General features: G+C 39.6%; 1 protein-coding gene across 1 annotated transcript in view; it reads right to left on the bottom strand.

The window, feature by feature from the left end:
- Positions 1 to 17476, bottom strand: part of LOC127168750 (B-cell scaffold protein with ankyrin repeats-like) — a 71129-nt gene extending 53653 nt beyond the window's left edge. Inside the window, exons 1-2 of the mRNA XM_051115810.1 lie at positions 17470 to 17476; positions 16140 to 16336 (exon numbers count right to left, since the gene is read on the bottom strand). Coding sequence (XP_050971767.1) covers positions 16140 to 16336; positions 17470 to 17476 — 204 coding nt within the window. The remainder of the gene's footprint in view (positions 1 to 16139; positions 16337 to 17469) is intronic.
- Between the last annotated feature and the right edge of the window lie 4682 nt (positions 17477 to 22158).

Here is a 22158-nt window from a genome sequence, read left to right as displayed (position 1 = left end):
AGACCATATTTTGGTATCACATCAAACCAAAGATTATTATCAAGATTAATCATTATTCAGTATTATTCATGTGTTCACTGGACTGAACTATATAAATAAAAAGTTCTGTTTCTCAGTGCCATGAATGCAGTTTGTTTGACTGGTAATATAAAATGATGAAAATGCACAGTAATATTCATTAGCATGAGTCATTAGGCAAACAGTAGTAACCAACAATAATCTGGCAACAAGGCTGAGAGATCACCATAGTAAAGTAACAGATAAAATCAAGGTAAAGAGAGAACAGGGCGAAGTCAATCAGCATGAGCGCTGAGAAGAAAACGATGAGAAGAATCAAACCTGGCTCATGACACACAATGCATCAAAAGCCCACCACTAAGTTGTGATAAGGTTATGTTATTTGTGAATTTTGTAAATATACCATATGATTTGGAAACTGTCAATAACGATACTTTAAAGAAACCCAAATGTCTTATCAGGGAAGTGCGTGAGGTTGATTTGACTATTTGACACTAACTGAAAGCACCCACTGTTAAACATTACTGTGAAAGATGCTGTGAGGCTATTATTCAAATGTCAAACAAATTTCAGTGCCATGCCAGTATCCAGCTGGTAATAACGTATTCAATGACTGTGCTCAAATTGAACTAAACCACTATGAAACTTAACGGCTGTTTGACAAATGATCATTAGTAGAGATGAGACAAACTGCGGATGTTCTAAGGTCATGGGAGACTGATCTATCTGTGAGAAAGTGGAGGCAAGGACCCTAGTTTTCTAGTTTGTTTTATTTAATGATACAAAAGTAATATAATACAAAGTATAGTCATGTAATTAAACATTATACACAATAGTGTCCATTGAAAGACAGAGAGGGAAAAACCTTTTCAAAATTCACTTTTTCTAATTTAAAGTGGAATTACATCATCAAACTCGATAACCTCTTAATTTGGTTTCTTTTCTGTGCAAACACAGTATAATATTGTCAACCATTATTTATAAAGGATCTTAGAAGTCAATTCACCACTCGGTAACACTTTCTATGTAGCCCGTATTTATAATACATTATAAGGGTATTCTTAAGGCATTATAATGAATGCATAATGCATTACAAAAAAAAAAAACCTTATAGTATGTTGTATCATCTCATGAGTATTCATAAGAACAGTTTTAATGTATTATAATTTTTACTTATTTGTGGTTATAGCTTTTAAGAGTATGATTATCTCCTCATAGTTATAATGTATTATAAGTCCCATATCTTGCCATGTTACACATCACTTTACTTAAAGGGGTCATCGGATGCCCATTTTCCACAAGTTGATATGATTCTTTAGGGTCTTAATGAAAAGTCTTTAATATACTTTGATTAAAAATTCTCAATGGTTTTGTAAAACAACACCCTTTTACCTTGTCAAAATGAGAAAATGAGCTCTGCAAAAATCATCTCATTCTAAGGGGTTGTTCCTTTAAATGCAAATGAGCTCTGTTCACCCCGCCCCTCTCTTCTCTCTGTGGAATGACGATCTTGTTTACTTTAGCCGCATTTAGCCACATTTAGCCACGTTTAGCCACGAAACTTCCTAACTACCACGTTATAAGGAAAGGTGATCACAAAGATTCATAAAAAAAAACGCTTATACACACTTCTGCTGTAAGTGAAGCTGGATCATGAATGATTCGCACGAACATAGACAGATATATGTAGATCGGGGGGCACATTCCATTCACAAACAAATGTAATCTACTGCATCTTCAGCGGCTCAGATGTCGGGAGTAAATAACGACCACTATGTTCATTATTACATCCAGCAACACAACACCTCAATCGCTCAATTGGAGATATTCTTGTCTAACTTACATCCCTGCTTCGGCATCAAAACAAGGAAAGTTACAGCTGGTCTGAGGTAAAATGCTCATGTCAATCAACTATCGTGGCACCGACAGGCATCTGAGAACGGCTCGATTTGAAAAAGGGGATATTATTTTTACAGATTAATTAAAAACCACTGCATGGATTTTTATCATTATAGGGTAGATTTGTACATACACTGCCAACACACATTAATGTTCAAACAACATGAAAAAGTTAACTTAGCATCAGATGACCCCTTTAAAGCATACAAAGACCACTTATAAGTAATAATAATAATAATAATTATAATAATAATATTTCTCAAAGAGCCATAAGATCAGGTATCAGATCAGACAAATGTGTAATATGACACATTTGTATTATCAGTTCGATTATTTTGATGGTACTGCATGTCAGCTAGCAGTAATTATTATTAGTAGTATGCTAAATGTATGCTAACACTGTATTTTGATGGCTCACAAGTCTGCTCCAGAGGTCTCGTCTGCTCACAAGTCTGCTCTAGAGGTCTCGTCTGCTCACAAGTCTGCTATAGAGGTCTTGTCTGCTCACAAGTCTGCTACAGAGGTCTCGTCTGCTCACAAGTCTGCTACAGAGGTCTCGTCTGCTCCAGAGGTCTCGTCTGCTCACAAGTCTGCTCTAGAGGTCTCGTCTGACCACAAGTCTACTCCAGAGGTCTCATCCGACAATGAGTCTACCCCAGAGGTCCCGACTGCTCACGAGGCCGCCCCAGAGGCCTCGTCCGTCCATGAGTCCGCGCCAGTGCCCCTGGAGGTGGCAGCTCCGGCTGCAGAACCTTCAAAAGGGGCGGTGTTTCCCTTTGGACTCTCTGCTCGTCCTGTCACGGCCACAACGGCCGCCAATATACTCTCTGCCTCTTTTCTTGTTCTGTCAGCCTCTTCTGTCCCTGTTCTCCCCAGGTCCCAGTCTATGACGCGGGTGCCTGCTCTGCCCTGGAGGGCTCCAGCGCCTCCTGCGCCGCCCTGGAGGACTCCTGCGCCTCCTCCTGTGCCTCCTGCTCCGCCCTGGAGAGCTCTTGCGCCTCCTGCTCCGCCCTGGAGGGCTCCAGCGCCTCCTGCTCCACACTGGAGGGCTCCTGCGCCTCCTGCTCCGCCCTGGAGGGCTCCTGCGCCTCCTCCAGCATCTCCTGCTCCGGCCTGGAGGGCTCCAGCTCCGCCTGCTCTGCCCAGGTGGACCCCTACCCTGCCGGTCTTGCCTCAGTCTCCAGGTCCTCCACAGGGACCTGGTCCTCTTTCCCTCGCCTTACTCCGTCTCTGCTCCATCGCTCGTCTGGTCTGTTTGTTTAGAGCGTCTGGAAGCCGCTTTTTGGCGGGGGGCTATGTTACGAATCTGGCTGGTGACCTTCAGTCTGCTCACCACCGGATGTCGCTCTCTCACATTTACATTACATTGACTGTTTCACCATACCCTGGACTACATTCCCCATCAGCCATTGCTCTTATCACCTGCTTCCAATCAGAGACCCTATTTAAGCCCCGGACTTCTGTTCTCTAGTTGCCGAGTATTGAATTGTTTCTAGCATTCATACAAAGCGTTCTCCGTGTTATCCTGTGTCTAGTTTTCTTGTTTTTGCCTTGCCTTACCAGTCATTTTAATTTAGCCTTGTTATTTTCAGTTTGTCTGTCTCACTGCCTGCCTTCTGAAACCCCTCGCCTGTCTTTTCGGATTACCGTGGATCGACCTTCGCTTGTGTTACGGACTACTCTTTCGTCTTGCTGTCTAAATACCTGTTTGCCATTGTTCTGACCCTGCCTGCTATGACCATGTCTTTGTCGATGTCCTCTAATAAAAGTTCGCAAATGGATCTGCTCGCCTCTCGTCTCACTCCAACTGTAACAGCTACCCAGCACTCTGATCAATGCACCATGATCATTAAGCAATTCTCCTCCTCACCATTTGGTGTTCGACCAGGGGCATTTCTAGCCTTTCAGCAGTACTGGGGCACAGGTCCCCCATCAATACTGCCCATATTTTGAAATGCCTTTTGAATCCTCCTTTGGATATAAATGGATACAAATTGTCTTCAGCTTTTCAAACGAAAAAGAAGAAAAAGAACGTGCATCTTGAATGTTTAGCTCTTCTCCCATTGTCATTTAATTCTGAGGAATTAAATTTATTTACTGCACTCTCACCCTGAACTTTCACTAAGTGTGTGGATGCTGCTGTGGCTCATCTGTGACTGCAGGGCATTTGCATACTAAACCTTGACATTTTGCATCATTCTGAGCAGTGCCGGTTCGGCATCAAGATGTCGTCCTCACCCATATGAAAGAACTGGGGTTGCGACTGAACGCCAAGAAAAGTGTGCTTTCTCCGTTACAGAGAACCACTTATCTAGGCATGGTGTGGGATCGACCACGATGCAGGCACGTCTTTCTCCTGCTCGGATCAAGTCATCCTCGCGGCAGTCAAGAGAGTGAAAGTAGGCTGGTCACTCACTATGAAGCAGTTTCTACAACTGCTGGGTCTGATGGCAGCTGCGTCAAACGTGATACCTTTTGACCTGCTGTTCATGAGACCCCTACAGTGGTGGCTCAAGACCAAGGGGTTCTCCCCGAGGAGAAACCTGTTTTGCATGATCAAGGTCACGCGGCGATGCCGGCATGCCTTGGACATGTAGAGGAGACCTTGGTTCTCGTCTCAGGGCCTGGTGCTGGGAGATCCTTGTCGCTGCGTAACGCTAGCGACTGACGCGTCCCTCATCCAGCTTGGCACATCAGCTCCAGCGAGCTCCAGTGTCGGGTTCTTCCGTCCGGCCATGCACTCTCACCCCACACTTTCACCAAGTGTGTGGATGCTTGGTGAAATCCAGGGCTACCACATACTGAACTATATCAACGATTGTTGATGTTAGCTCATTCAGAGCATATGGCAGTTTGGCATCAAGATGTCATTCTCGCTCATATGAAAGTATTGGGATTGAGACTGAACGGCAAGAAAAGTGTGCTTTCTCCATTACAGAGAACCACTTATCTGGCGTGGTGTGGGATTTGACCATGATGCAGGCACGTCTGTCACCTGCTCGGTTCGAGTCAATCCTCACTGCAGTTGCGAGAGTGAGAGAAGGCCAGTCGCTCACTGTGAAGCAGTTTCAACAGCTGCTGGGTCTGATGGCAGCTGCGTCCAACATGATAACTTTTGGTCTGCTGTACATAAGACCCCTACAGTGGTGGCTCAGGACCAATCAGTTCTCCCTGAGGGGAAATCCGTTTCACAACATCAAGGTCATGCGGGGATGCCTACATGCCTTGGACATGTGGAGGAAGCCTTGGTTCCTTTCTCAGGGAAATGCAAGCGACAAATGAGTCTCTCACCAGTTGGGGAGTGGTCATGAGTGGCCACCCTGCCCGTGGTCTGTGGAGTGGTTGCCATCTCACGTGGCACATCAACTGCCTGGAGATGCTGGCCGTGTTTCGGGGAAACACTTTCTCCCGGACCTAAGAGACCGCCATGTGTTGGTGCGCACACACACAACACAGCGTTTGTCTACCACAGGGAGATCTGCGTTTGCGCCCCTTGTACAAGCTGGCGCACCAGATCCTTGTGTGGTCCCAGGACAAACTGTTGAGGCAGGGGCTGAGGCCCGGGGAATGGATGCTTCACCCCGAGATGGTGAAGCAGATTTGGAGAGTGATTTTGGCATTGCAATGTTCCTTCTGGTTCTCTCTGACTCATCCAGCTTCCCTGGGGCTAGATGCTATGGTACAGACATGGCCGAGGCTTCATCTGTACGCCTTTCCCCCGATCGTTCTGCTCTCGGGAGTTCTGGAGAGAGTGCACCGGGACGGGGTCTTTCTACTCCTAGTAGCCCAATGCTGGCCAGCCCGAGTATGTTTCCCGGACCTGATTTCCCTTCTCGACTCCATGGAGATTCCCGTCAGGAGAGATCTCCTCTCTCAGGTGGGGGCACAAAGATTCCCCCGCCCAGAGTTGTGGAAGTTGTGGGTGTGGCCCCTTGGGGGCACACATCATAGCTTCCGGTCTCTCAGCTGAGGTTGTTGAGACCATCCTTCATCCACTCTTCACTTCATGGTGCGGACACCACCAGCAGGACCCAGTTAACTGCCTGATGGTACAGTGCTGGAGTTTCTGCAGGATCGGTTCTCCACAGGATTAGCCCACTCCACCCTGAAGGTCTATGTGGCGGCTATTTTGGCCTACCATGCCCCTGTGGGTGGCTCCAACCTGAGTCCTCTGATCCCCCCCCCCCACTCTATTTGAGGGTCAGGGCTCACTCCTCTCTAAGTATGGTGGCCTCCAAGGCCTTCTCGTCAGGAGTACCCCTCTCTGCCATTTCAATGCTATGGGTTTTTCCATGCTACTCACATGAGATTCTCTGCCTTACATTTACGCCACTCTCGGCTCCTCTGTTCTCTCGTCCTAGCTGTGCTCAGTGATACACACTAGGCAGGGATTTGAAAGTCTGGCAGCGTTCGCATATCGTTCCCTATAGCGTTCCGATGCAGCTCGAGTTCCTGAAAGGGAACGTCCCAGGTTACGTGCGTAACCATGGTTCCCCGAGGGAATGAGACGCTGTGTCTTGGGCCATACTTCCGGCATCCCTGCAGCGCTTGCTTCTTTATTCAGAAGCTGCTGGTTGCACGCACTGCACATGCTTTTAACCCTCTGGGGTCTGAGGGTGTTTTGGCACCCTGGAGAAGTTTTGACATGCCCTGACATTTGTACTTTTTTCAGTATCTTAAAAACATATTAATGGCTAATGTCTGATTACATTGTAATCAGCACAAACTGGGCTACAATAATACGTAAGCAACATTAATGTACATATTTGTGTTTTTGAGAAAACAACGTTTATGCGTGGTTAGTGAAAAACTAAAATTTTTAAGTCACTGAAATAAGGCCATAAAACACATTCAGAACATTAGTTCACAAGACTTTTGAAAACTGGATGTAGTGGTCTAGTGTTTTTTCTACAAAATGATGTGAAAATCATCTCATTCACTCGTACAGAAAACAATATGTTGATTTAAATTTTCTAAGACATGTTTTGTGATCGAAAGGAAATATGGAAGGGAGTGACAACGGCCATGAATATTTAGTGATTCACACCTGAGAGACAAAAGGCCCTTCCCTAATGGCCCATCAATGAGACTGTGACTGTCAGGTAGAAACAATGAGAGATTCAAAGAATGGAGTTTTAGACTATTTGTATTTTATTTACAGCACAGTATCATCAAAACATACATAATAAAGGTCAAAAGCACATTATTGACTACACTGATCTAACCATAGAGACGTGAACAGACTTTGTGTCACAACTGAAAACTGTTTTCTGAATTCTGTTGAATTCAAGTGAAACAAGTAAATTATACCTGATATTTAAGTGATCGCTGCTTTTTTCCATGGATTTAAGAAACAAAACTTATCATCAGTAGTCCAGGAAATTGTTTTACAATGAAATATCAGTGTAGTTGAACATCTGATATTGGTACATTCATGTAGCATTCATCTGTGGTGCAGGTATCAGATCACTAGGGAAAAAAAAAAAACTAACAAAAAAAAAAAACATCTGTAAGCATGTTAATATCAGGATCATCTGTAATATATACATATAGTATGATTTTGTAGTTATAGACTCACGCATGCTATATACTATCTTAAAAAAAATTGCATTTTATATCTGAGAAACTAATTATTATTGTTTAGCATGTTAAACATCTATTCATGAACAAAGTATTAATAATAAACTAATATTATCCTATTGTTATACAATAAATAAATAAATAAATATGATTTTATAGTCATAAACACAAGCATGCTTTGTATGTTTTATACAATACAAAACCATTTTATGTCTGGGAAACTAATTTATTATTGTTAAGCACGTCATAAACATCTATTGGTGAACACAGTATATAACAGTAGTTTTGTCTAAACAACCTTAGACTTTATCATTCAGTGTTACAGTGTAAACACTATTACTTTTATATTGCGTCATTTTTATTTTATAGAACATTAAAAACATCCTGGCGTCATGAAACATTTCGATGCAATGAAATGAAACATACTTCATAACGTTTCATTTGACTGCACACGTAGTCAGGAATTATAGTTTGGAAAAAATCTAACTACTATAATGTGTACAAGTTATGTCACAGTAACACAACAACTAACATAAGTAGGCTAATAAAAGAAAGACATACTCTTTCGGTGGATCTCGCCGTGCATGGCATCACGTTCTTCCTCTGAGGGAAATATAAATCTTTCTCCTCACAGCGTGTCTTCTTCCAGTAACAAGATGCAAGTAGCCGAGATAAACAATGGAGCCAAGTCTTGCTGCTTTGTTTACGTTGATGTGGGCAGCACGCCGCTTGCGCCTCCACGTGGCTGATTATAATATCAAAAGTGTTAGCTCGTGGGCGTGATCAAATTAAAAATAATTAGGTCTGACGAGAAAGACTGGACATGGGGTTGGTTTCATACAGATTACTTTAACACATGATATTTGTTTTCGATAAGACTTACTTCATAGTAGACATGTCAGGCTTTCTACAGATATATCTTTCATGTCTCTGTGTTGAGTATTCGCTGAGTTTTAGTTCATTTAAGTGACACATTTCTTATTGACGATCACAGAGAACAAAGAAGCAGTTTGTTTTCTTTTTTTCATAAAACCACAGAGTGTTGTTGTTATTATGAGTGTACACAAATAAAAGTAGATTTCTTACAGATTCAATTGATGTATTGCTCTTATCTGTACAATCAAAAATGACGGAGTAATTGAAGTTCTTTTTGGCGTTTTCAGAAAAACTGCCACAAACCACGAAGAACTTGCAAACAACAGCACTCTCAACAGCACTTTTATGGAATTGCACTCTAATGCTAATTTGCCTTGTTTAGTAAATCTGGCCCTATGTGACCATGGTATTAACCCAGAAGTAAGAAAAAATCTAAAGTGAACTCTCTTTAACTTCTCAAGTATTTATCCTAGACAGAAATTAGGTTACTTTAAAAATCGAATGGAGACTTTTGCTTGAGCCTCATGCTTTTCAAACTTGTCTCCTAAAGACAAAAACTTTAACATTCTCGCAATGGTCTCCTTTAAAGTTTTAGTAGAGATCTCAACAACATGTCAAGTCAAGTCAAGTCACCTTTATTTATATACCGCCTGTAACAATACAGAATTGTGACAAGGCGGCTGTACAGTATTAAATAGGAAACAGTACATCAACAATGCCAAAGGCAACATTAAACACTCGCTTTATAGGTAAAGGTAGTTAATCAAAAACAATAAAATAAAATGCAATATTGTGTTAAGAGAAAGTGTCCCCAACTAAGCAAGCCAGAGGCGACAGCGGCAAGGAACCAAAACTCCATCGGTGACAAATGGAAAAAACCTTGGGAGAAACCAGGCTCAGTCGGGGGGCCAGTTCTCCTCTGGCCAAAGTTCCTGTGGTCATCACATACTGTGCTCAGATTTTTAAACTAAAGACTCAGCTGGTCTTAAATTTGTCTCTTCCAGTGTTTCAAACAAGATTGTTTTGCCCAATTTTTTTTTTCTTTTTTTTTTTTTTGCCATATGGGTTAATATATTGGCTGTTTATTATTACTTATAAAGCACCTATTCTGCATGACCATATTCCACATCCCTAATCCTACCCAATACCTGAACTTAACAACTATCTTACTAACTATTAATAAGACGCAAATTAGGAGTTTATTAAGACAAAAGCCGTAGTTAATGGTTTGTTAATAGTGAGAACTGGACCTTGAAGTAACCCTTGATATTCTGAAATGTATAATGCTATTTAAAAGATAGTTTTAGTATTTACAACATTAGTAAAAGTTTAACATTTCTCCTAAAATAAAATTGCAGACGTCTTAAGATAAAGCTGATATCTCAGTGAGACATATAAGAGAATCTCCCCTTAATACCCTGAGCTTAGAGTAGGCTATGGTCTCTGTCAGAGCCATAGCCTTGTGGGCAACACATCGGTGTCGAGGCACAATTGCACCTCAGATAGCATGAGTTTGTGTCCCAGCAGAAGGTACTTTCCTGCTCCTGTTCAGTTCTCACCTGTCCAATTGTTTCCTGTCTCCTACTGTCCTGATCGTTACAGGTGAAAAACCCCAGTATAATCAAGAAAAAAGAAAAGCAACCTCTGAGCAGTAAAACATTTTAATAATAGGGACTTGAAAGAGACTACAGCAAGACAATAAAGAGATCTCCCATGTTTCTCTCCCATTGTCATTTTGGACTCATTTCTCTCAAAAATGTCTTGTGTCTCATTTGTGCCTACTTTTATCTGCTTTTATATGGAATTTTAGGAGAAACATCTGAGACACCATTGATACTAAAATGAGAAATACATGAGAATCACAACTAAGTCGCCTCAGCAACCACTGAGCAATAAAACACAATAAAGAGATATTCTATATTTCTTCCACCATATTCTCAGTTTTGACTCTTTTTGTTTGTTTCTAATCTAAAAGTCTCCTGAGTTTAGAAGGAGCAATCAGGATTAGGAGCTAGTTGGCACCAAGATCAGCTAAGCAGAAATTGAAAAAAAAACCCTTGGAAAAAAACCTTGGAATTTGCCAAAATCAGATGTGTTAACAATGTGAAATATGTCACTACTTACCAGCATGAAAAACAGAGGTAAGTAAAAAGGTTGTTATATCTGAAAGATTATGTATCATAATATTGAGAGGTCTTAACAGCATCTGATGTTTGTAGCCATTTGTTTTTAGCTATAAATTTCTGTCTTACAGAGAGAACTTTGGGAGAAGCTATGGAGAACTTTGGAAGAAACCAGTAAGAAGGGTTAAGACAGGGGCCACCACACTCGGTCCTGGAGGGCCGGTGTCCTACAGAGTTTATCTCCAACCTTAATCAAACACACCTGAACCAGCTAATTAAGGTCTTAATAAGTATAGAGGGTATCCCACTTGTAAGTCGCTTTGGATAAAAGCGTCTGCTAAATGAATAAATGTAATGCATTGACGTCACTTTCCCGCCGGGACATGCCCCCTCAGTCGGACTGAGTGGCAAAAGAGCCTTCAGCGTGAATGGATTTAATAGGGAAGATGCAAAAACGCAAGTAAAACAAACAATAATCAGTTTAAACTAAAGGTTGATATAAACTTGATATAATGTTCCTAACTTCATAAATATCCAGTGGTCAATGGATATTGATTCAGCCAGGAATCGTGTTTTCTAACAGTTATATGTGTCTGATTTTGACGTTGGGGAAAATAAATAAAGCAAATTTGCCTGAGAACAAAATAGGTTGGTCTTAATCTCAGTGATCACTTATATCAGTGTTATATACAATGTCATATCGTCCTGAAAAACGTATATAGTTTTTGTCAGTGTTTATTTAAAAACATCCACTTTAAGACATCCAGAATTTAAGATGGTAAATATTTAGTTGGTGAGTTGTCAATACGATATACTATAATACAATATATAGTATATGATTTTAATGCACAATTCAACATATTATCATGAAATGATAACTGCAAATCCGAGCTTCGCTGCCTGGAGACCATTTGTTTCTTTGAATTGCAACAATTAATTTCCTTCTCTTTTCAGTAGCTTTCAGCAGTCTGTAAAATATACCTCAGGTCTGTTGAAAAGAACTGGAGGCTAAAAAATTAAGCTTTGCTAGAAGTTTTGATAGACCTGGTATTGAGTGACTCCTAGTTGAGCAAAAATAACATGGCTTGGCAAACAATAAGTTCGGGTAATGTATTCTTCTGGCATTTCAAATAAATTAATACATGTGGAAAAAAATCCTCTCCCTTCTGCCACAAACTCTCTGTTCTCTGCAGTGCCTCCTCCTAGCAACAATAATTACAGCCATTTCAAGCACAAAATAGTTTAAGACATGCTTTTTGGGCATTTAATAATGGCGCAAATGCCAGTAATTTGACGAGCGCAAACGTTAGTAAAACACATTGTATGATTAATTTGAATACTCTCCTCCCATACATTTTGCGTCTGAAAGGGAAACTCCTAGTTTAAAGCATGTATTGTGCTTGTAGTTTTGCAAACTTGGTCTAAAGATTCAGTATATAAATGAATGGCTTCACTAAGTGGGCCTCAAGTACCACTTTTAGTGTCTAAGCAATTAAAAAAAAATGTAATTTGTATAAAATTTGAATAAAATTTCATCTAAAACTTCATCTAAATACTACAGAAAATTATTGTGTGGTGTATTTCTCACTCTCACATTCTTCCACAGCAGTGTAGGAGCAATTTCAAAATAGAGGTGACATTAAAACTTTTTAAAGTAATGGAACTTTCTAAATCCTTCACAGCTATAATAATAGGTACACCCCTGATTTCCCACCATCAGTCATGCAGAAAGACTACTATGTTCAGTTGCCACTGTAGTTATTAAATCATTTTTTTAGCCATGAACGCTGATCAGATGCCTCCCTAGATATTTAAATATGCTATGTTGGAATGAATACCATTTACAGCCATGTGGCTCCCAAAATAGCTTCCGTAGTTCTTCTATTTATAAAGTGTGTGATCGATCATGTCACACTTTCACTGGCCTTTCTCCATAAACACAAGGTTATAGCATAACAATCGTCAATTCTATCCATACAAAGCTAAGGATAAAAACCCAGTGCAAAGTTTAACACAAATCAATGAATCACCTGTCCGGGTATCATAGTGCATGGCTTGAAGTCAAGATACTGATGAGGATAGAAAGAGATGATGCAACTGCCAAAAAAAAAAAAAAAACAGCACTCAGTTCAGGTAGAAGGACTTTTTAATAAGTTGTCTGTCTCAAGGCTATGCTGTTTGCAAAGCAAAACAAGTTTAATTAGATGGCTAAAGGCTAACACAAATCCAGGGTGAAGCCATGTCTCTTTGACATTACTCTGGTGCAAACCTTGATGGCATATTAACAATCAGCCCTGTAGATTTTTTTTTCCTTGCATAATTAACCTCTATTGATACATTCATTAAATATGCATTGTAATATTGTTGTCTTTTTGTTTGAATATTACATAAGGCCAATAAAAATTGAGCAGAGATTTGAAAGAAATGTTCTGGCTTGTCACGGTTGTTCATCACATTTCTACAATGGATTTGTAATTCTGTTGATAAGATTAAATTAAATAAATGTATTCACATTATATAAAGTAATTATATAAAGATGAATTTAGTTAATTTTATCCACAAATTAACTGAAGGTAACAATGAATTAGGTTTGACTGGTAAATGTGTTTGGCTGTGTGAAATGTACACGTACAGATATTGGAGAAGTGAAAGAAAGAAAACTTCACTGCAAAAAAAAGTGTTGTCACCTCGCACAATTTTTAAGGGGTTTTCATTTTTATCCTTTCAAACAGTACCAATATGTACAATTCACATTTTATGAATGGGCTCCGCTGTTGCTGCCATTATGTGAGTGTGCACCGGCACGGCCGCCATTTCACTAGTGGGTTTAATCACTGGAGCAATCGTTCGCTTTGCTTGAGGGCTACTAACAGTCTTGCAACATCCATACCTTGCCAGTGTCCTCATGAAAAACAGCTGGATCCTTTTGTGGGTAGTATTCTGTTATGGAAGGAATGAGGCGAGGAGCAGGTGGATCCATATGCAAGCTTTTATTGACTTTAGACAGAGATATGGTTGTAAACAGGCTGGGTCGAACACAGGCAAACGGGTATACAGACAGCAAGACACAAGAGTATTTCAGGTTGGATGAGGGAGAGGACTGGTTGGACCAGGGAGAGGAGTAGTTGGACCAGGACTGTCTGGTTTGGTTCAGCTACCAAATCAGACATCAAGAGACTACAACAGACAGTTAGGACTGCTGAGAAGATTATTGGTGCTCCTCTGCCCAACTTCCAAGATCTTTACATCTCCAGAGTGAGGAAAAGGGCTAATAAAATCACTTTGGACCACACATACCCAACTCACTCCCTCTTCGAACTTTTGCCTTCTTGTCTGCACTACAGAGCACCGACAACAGCCAGACACAAGAACAATAACAACATTTATTACTATAAACTGTCATAACTGACACATTTATACATATAAACCAAAAATTGTACATGTGCAAACTGCACACTCACTTGTAAATAATATCTGTACATTTATTTAAACAATTAATTTTTTTCAGTAAATTTCTACTTCTGTATATAGTGCATTATTTAATTTGCTGTTTTTATTATGTAGTGTTATATTACAGTAGTGTTATAATTCATATGCATGTCTGCACCATCATGTTTGCACTATGTCTGTATACTTTCTGCACTGGAAGCTTCTGTCATCATATCATCTTGTGTGTGTAAACATATTTGGAAATATAGGTCTTTCTGACATTCTGACTAGGGAGAAGGAGAGGCAGGGGGCAAAAGGCAAGGGGCTATATGTTTTTTTGCTTTTGTTTTTGTTTTGTTTTGTTTAAATTTATGATCATGGCTTTCTTGGCAAATTCATTTTACAAAAAAAAAAAAAAAAAAAAAAAAAAAATCCTTTACTGCACCAATTCTGTCACTTTCCATTTACATTCAATAAAGTACTGATGACTCCTTCACAATGCTGTACACATACTATCTAAAATAAATCCACGCATTCACATACACAAAAAATGAAGAGTTTAGCTGACTGAATTTTTATTTATTTATTTATAATGGATCTCATATAGTATGCTCTATACACAAGTGAAAATGCAAGTTTTTGTAATGCCATTAATTGTTAGCATTTTGACAGTCTATACACTATGATTGACCATATGTTCCTTTTGGATAGAAAACTAATGTTCATGTTTTGACCGAATGACTCTATTTTGAATCGGGTTTGCTGTGTTATGATAGAGTTAGTATAGAAAAAGGTATTCAGCATTTTTAAATGTAGAGTTTACATTTATTTAACAAAATGTGGTTTTGGCCAAAAAATTAATTGTTTGGCTAACTGTGTGATGTAGGTGTGTTGCTGTGTTAAAAAAAAAGGTACTTTAAGTATTGGGAAATGCTTGTAAGCAATTGAAAAAAACTGTAAGAGAGCCTAGCAGAAAATGGCTTCCTCTGGGTTCAGTTAATGGATTCCTAGATACACATTAGGATACATATTAAATGAGGACTGTGTCCATAGAAACTAAATGTTCCATGCAATACATTCCTTCTTGCTTTTATCTTAGTCATAAATAAAGGGTTGAACATAACCAAGCTTTCTGCATATTAGCATAGCGATGGAAGAAAAGAAAAACATTAGTGAACGGAAACTAAGCATTACAATTTTCCCGAAACTCCCCTCTGACCCTTTTAGCTGAAGAGTGCCTCCCACTACATTCAGAGCAGCCAAACCTGAAGTAAGCAATGCTGCATGCACTGGGTTTCTTTTTTTGTTAGTTTTTTTTAAAGAAGATAATTTTAACAAATGTTAACGATACGATATGTTCTATATATACATTCATTAATATGTGGTCAACTTGAATGGTAAGGTGGAATGGAAAGACAAAAACAAACCTCACTGACCCTTATTTTAGGAGTCCTCCATCTGGTTTACCTGCCAGGTCTTATCTATGTTAATTTCTATTGTTCTATTTGTTGTGCAGTAATTTTAACTTGAAAAACACTGACAATTTGCAACATTACAAGCAATATAAAATATTTTGTCACTTTTTCTTATCTTCTAAGAAATTATTTTTAACAAAAAGTTCAGCTTGACAGCATACTTTCTATGTCTTCCAATATAATGTAATACACTTTAGGGTTTATGCATTAAATGGTCATGTGCTATGATTCTTGACATTTCTACCAATTGTACTGTTCGTAGTACTTTTTTACATTTTTCAATTATGTCTTTTTCTTGAGGTTGAATGGACACCAAACAAATAGAAATCATGTCACTATATTGTATAACAGCTACTTTTATGAGAATTGCATGTCTATTTTGTGCTAAAACAGAGGGCTTCATGTCAGAAGAATTTGAAGGGAAAATTTGAGGTTAATTTCAAAATTACTATTAATTTTGTATATATATCATTGGGGCCTCTGAAAAAAATCAACAGAACATGAGGGGTAAGAGCTTTTTTTTTTTTTTTTTTTTAAATCTGACATCTTGGCATCTTTACATTGTGGCTATGTTGTATGAAGTCTTGTATCGAAGCTGTTGTGTTTCAGTGACGTTATTTAAGTCGGTTTGCTCTGCTTAGATAACTAACATTTTAAAATGGGGAAGGTAATAATTATAATATTATAATACTTATTATAATAATATGTGTAATAATTACGTTTTAGAACTTTTACTTACCAGTGACTCTTGTAGGAGAATATAGAGCTGGTTGTGTCCATGTACGTGTGCAAGATCCAGTGGTGTGTGTCCATGACTGTTGGGGACCTTAAGGGCCTGCCAGGATCCAGGACACTGCAGCAGAGCACTGGCCAGATCTCGCAATCCATGTTGGGCTGCAAAATGCATAAGAGTAGGAATGTCCTCTGAACGACACTCTAGAAAAGAGAAAACAAATAACATACATTCAAAAATCTTTTTCTTAATGCATACTATAACAAAGAATGTGATTTTCAGTACATTCAATACAGTACATTTTCACGTTTTCCAGTATAGATTTTCCTAAAGGAGCTCCATTTAAAGGAATTGACATCCATTAATTAAACACAGTGGGAAAGATTAGCTTACTTCATGATCCCAATAGCTCCATCTGTACTTTAACCCAGTGAGTAGGTGTCTTAAAAATGTTTATGTCATGAGTGACCATCTAAAATCGAGTGCATTATAGCGCTAGAAAATGTGTAGAAACTAAACGAAACAAGAACATTAAACTGCATCACTTGCTAGGTAGACCTACAGATATATATCAGAAAGATAGACATCAATAGTCATATTCTTCTATTACTTCTAATATGCACTAATCTCAGGTGAGTCACAGAACTGCGACTTCAGACTTAATGTATTCAAGGTCTTTAGAGATTTAAAAGCTTGCTTGGTAAATTAATCTTTTAAGTAAACATTTCCATAAGAATGGTAAGCAAACTCAAAATGATAGATGTTAGTTTTTCTTAAAGTGTCTGGTCATTTTTCTCATAGTGATTGATCAATGTGCTAAGCAATCTTTTAGGGCATACACAAGCATAGGAACTGGGACACATTAGGCACAGGAAATATGGGAACATGTCAATATACATAATCTTTTTAAAACTAATGTGAAAGTGCACACATATGCTTATACAACGATACAATAACAAGGTTTCACAAGATTAAAAGTTCCCTTATATGGATTACAGTGTTGTGCCTGAACGAGTTCATTGAACGATCGTTCATGAACTCGTTCATATTCTGGGTGAACGTGAACTGAACGTGCTGTATATCTGCCTGATGAACGTGAACGTGAACGTGAACGTGAACGTGAACGCGCTCATTCTGGCGTTTATGAACGTCGTTCTCTCGTAGTTCAATTTTGTTCTAGAGAGTGCCAGATTTCCATGGAGCCAAGGAAAATCCCGGCTATAACCACTGACTGTACAATATCTAGGCTACAACCGCTACAACACAATCTAAAATGGGCCTTATTATATAGGGGGAAAGACCAGATCTGGCAACACCAGCCACCACAGAGTCGCACCGCGCATGCGTCATCAAATTGCGAAGAATGAATGGAGGCAAAATCCGATGAAGGCAGCGGCACTACTTCTGTCTCAATGATGAATGAAACTTCATATGTCCACCTAAAAGAATTTTTTGAAAAGGTCAGTGATGATCCAGGTGGGAAAAATCTTACCTTTTTGTGTAAACTGTGCCCGCCGGGTCTCAAGAAGCAACTCCGCACATCAACAACGTCAACAGCAAACTTGAAACGGCATACTGAAATAAAGCACCCGTCTAACCTTTTAAGGTATGTGCAGGTCACTAAAAAATCAAAAGACACGGCAACGGCGTGCCAAAACAGATCCTGTTCTACCACCCAAAACCAAATAACAGCGTACAGTAACGGCAGCTCCGTTATCTCCCAGCCGCAGCTGGACAACCTGGTTTTGCAGTATATTGTTGGAGACCTGCAGCCTTTGAGGAAAGTGGAAAACCCAGCTTTCATAAACTTAATAAAGGGGTTGCAGCCATCCAAAAAGGTGACATCAAGAAAAAAAAAGTACAAACACTGCTGAACAAGAAATTTGAAGAAAACATGTGAACTTAAAACTAAACTCTCTGCGATCGATGCTGTGTGCACAACAGCAGATTGCTGGTCAGCTGTGAACAAAGCATTTATGGGCATCACTATCCACTGGCTGAACAAAAATGATGTTTCTAAGAGACATTCTGCAGTCCTGGCATGTCGGCGTATTAAAGGAGCACATACACATGATGTGTTGGAAAAATTATTGTCAGATGTCAACAAAGAATTCAAAATCCACAACAAGATTGTGTGTACAGTTACAGACAACGCTTCAAATTTTGTCAAGGCGTTCAATTGTTTTGGGATGGATGTTGCTATTGATACTGAAGAGCCAGAGACAGTGGTCCACTTTGATGAAACTAAAAGTGAAGATGACAGTGAACCAGAGTCAGCCTTTGCTGCTGCCAGTGAGAACTCAGATGAAGATGACCAGATGGAGCCTCATTCTCTCTCAGGTCTGGATCATCCCTCTCTCCCCCCTCATAGAAGGTGCATAGCTCACACCTTGAATCTAGTGGCCAAAGATACAGAAAAAGTAACTGAACCACGTTACAAAACAATGTCGAGAGCTGTTTTTGCAAAAGCTTCTGCTTTGTGGAACCGAGTTAAGCAAAGTCCAAAGGCTTCTGATACTGTGGAGGAAAAGCTTGGGATTAGCTTTATTGTGCCAAATGACACAAGATGGAACTCTGTATTTCTTGCCATGGAGAGACTGTCTCGCATAGCAACATTAACTACCAGGGCAGAAATAAATGTGGCTGAGGTCCCCCCTGCAAATGATGCCACTCCCCTACATGACGAGCTGATTCTGCACACTGTGAGTGATGAGTTTGGCTTTCGCCGATTCTCTCCACATGAAGTCAACTTCATTCACAAATTTGTGGACGTGATGAGGCCTTTAGCACTTGCATTAAACATCCTCCAAGCAGAGAAAAACATCTTTCTTGGCTACCTGGCTCCAACCATCGTGCAACTGCAATGTCTTATGAATGACCTGTTGGATGAGAGCATGAAGCCCACTGCTGCAGAGGGTCTCATTACATGCCATCCCCTTATAGAGAGCATCTTGCAGTCACTGAGTACAAGGTTGGCAGATCTTCTGGAGAAGAGGGAGCACATACTCTCCGCTATGCTGATGCCAAGATTCAAGCTAGACTGGGTCCAAGATGAGGAAAAACGTGTGCTGTACAGATTGATGCTGAAAAGAGAATTTCAAACCCTCAGCTCTGATGACTCAGCTGCAAGAGACTTAGGTCAACCCCAGTCCAGTGGTGAAATGGAGAAGAAAGATTCTGCAGCTTCATTCTTCAGATTTAACAGAAAAACTCCGGTTTCTCAAAAAACTGAAGTGGACACCTATTTGGATGCTCCAACCACAGATGGGTTTGATGAATACATGCAGTTTTCAAAGCTCAAAAGGCTGTTCATAAAACACAACACTGCACTTCCCTCAAGCGCCCCAGGAGAGAGGCTCTTCAGCATCGGTGGTCTAATATTCAGGTATGGACAAACTGTGATTATATTCCATAATTAATATGCTTTGGTCATAAGTACAGTAAATACCCTCAATCATAGTTATGTCTTGGTGATATTATTTTAATGCTGCTTATGTAGCTAATAGTAATTGTGGTTTTCAATATAAAATTTGATCAAATTATTTCAGTGATTGCCTCAGTACACAATTCTTTTTAATACAGATTACTGTTACCATTTTTTGCACAATAATCATGATGTTAAAATTTCTTGTTTCGTCTCATTCAGGCCCAGGAGAAACCGACTGGGAGATGCCAACTTTGAGAAGCAGCTGATCTCGAATGCCAACAAAAAGATCTGAAGGTATCTTAAATATTGTTCTGACCTATTTATTGGGCTATAGAAGTACAATGGAGATGAGTGTGTGGGTGTGCAGAGGTGAGCTGCATAAAAATAACAGAGCATATCTTGTTTTTACAGGAAGCAAGACACAGCAGATCTAGCAGGGAGAGACCACTGGGACCAGTGACAGAGGATCTTCATTCAGATAAGGGGTTTTCAAGCTGGATAGAAGGTAACACTGTCCTTGACCCAGCACGTGTTGGACTTTTTTTTTTCCCCACTGATGATTATTATTATTATTTGAGTTATTTATGTCCATGGCCTTGGACTCTGATTTACTCTTTTTAAGTTATTGAGGGGTTTTTTTTGTTTAGTTTTTTCTCATTCATTTGGACTAAATATTTCACTTTTATTACCCAAGTTCTAGATCTGTTCTTTTTCTTTGGGCAAACAACTCAGAAAAAAATACATTCACAAAAAATTGAAAAGTGACTTACTGAGAAGAAAATGTTTTGCGCTTTGAGGTACATCCTTGTTTCCTACCTCAGCCTGGTTCCTACCTCAGATTGTTTCTTAATTCCTCATTAAAAAAAAACATTCAAGCAGCACGTTCTTCCTCATGTTTCTGAGAATATACTGTAGGGTGAAAGCTGAAGCTGGATACGAGTGTGGACTGAATGGGGGGCAACAACTGGAAAATGCCAGTATTCTTAGGGTAACAGCTTGCAGCAACATACTGGAAAAAATAAAAGAACTATGAACTAGTTCATTTTGGAACCTGCAAACTTAGTTCAAAAAATTTGAATTATGAACTATGAACTGAACTAGTTCATTGTAAAATGTGTGAACTGAACTTTGAACTAGTTCATGTAGAAAATGAAGTTTCCCAACACTGATGGATTATGAAATTTTCATATTTTGAGTCGCCAACAACAGGTTGACATGCATGCAAGGTCAAAAAACACTTTCATTTTCTTATAATATGCATTTATTTTCCTTATTTGCTCAACGACTCCCAATGATTCGCTCAAGGATAAATTTTTCCAAACCCCTCCTTTGCGTGACATTAATCTGTGGTGATTGGTCCGATGACCCCGTCTGTTGTGATTGGTCTACTGCATGCAGCGCATGTCAGAAACAAAACACCCATCACCATTACATTGAACACCCAAACAGCCATGGTATATGCGTTAGCCCAACGCAGAAACGTATTGATAAAGCACTGCAGTTTGTACACCAACGTATTGCTCTATTCTTTATCATAAGTCCAAGTAATAACAATGACAAACATTCTCTATTCATCGACACATTTCTAGATAATTGCAAGCGAACACAAAACACACACAACTAAAATCCAAATAAATTAACTCCCCCACATGCCATCCAAGATATTGTTGTCTGTCTTTCTTCACTTTCATTGCGCAAAAAATTAAGGTTTTTGAGGAAAACATTCAAGGATTTTTGTCCACATAGTAGACTTTAATTGTGTTCAGTGGATTGAAGGTTAAATATGCAGTTTCAATGCAGCTTCAAAGGGCTTGAAACAATCCCAGCCGAGGAATAAGGGTCTTATCTAGTTAAATTATCGGCCATTTTCTTTAATATATATATATATATATATATATATATATGTATACATGTTGTCTAGTACTGTGATGTGCATGCTGTAACACCACGCCAGCAAAGGGAGCCCTTACCCATGAACTGACTGTTGCTGCTCCCTCTGCTGCTTCGTTGGTGGCCATAAAAGGAGGCCATTTACAAACTGACTTCGCGAAGTATTGTTTTGCCTAGCAGACTCTACCAAGTGTTTCTCCGCTGTTGTTTATCTGGTTTGTTTTTGCTACAGTTTTTGTTCTTTTGTCATAGTTTAGTCTTTGTTTTCTGTCATAGTTTTGCCCTGTTCATTGCCATTGATTTTGCCCCGTTTGATAGCCTTGTTTATTTGATATTTTGGATTGCTCTCCCTGGTTTTTGACTTTCTGCCTGCTTGAAGGATTACGCCATTGCTCTGTCTTCGTTGCCACTGTCTGTTTGGATATCGACCCTGCCTGTATTAACCATGATCTGTTTGAATAAAGCCTGCACTTGGATTTGAAATGCTTCCTACGAGTCCTGCCTGTTACAGAATACTTCGCCTCCCAAAAATCCAGTGGCTTTTGGAATCACGATCGCGATCCTGGTATGAACCAGGCAACTTCTCGTCTCCTCTGCCTTCGTCAAGGTAACCGAGCAATAGAGGAGTATGTAGAGGATTTTTGTGGACTGTGTCATTTAGTCGATTTTAATGATATTGCTCTGAAGGACCTTTTCCGCTATGGGTTA

The sequence above is a fragment of the Labeo rohita genome, chromosome 7 (genome assembly GCF_022985175.1).
Source record: "Labeo rohita strain BAU-BD-2019 chromosome 7, IGBB_LRoh.1.0, whole genome shotgun sequence".
Lineage (NCBI taxonomy): Eukaryota > Metazoa > Chordata > Actinopteri > Cypriniformes > Cyprinidae > Labeo > Labeo rohita.
This window is presented reverse-complemented; position numbering and strand designations above follow the sequence as displayed.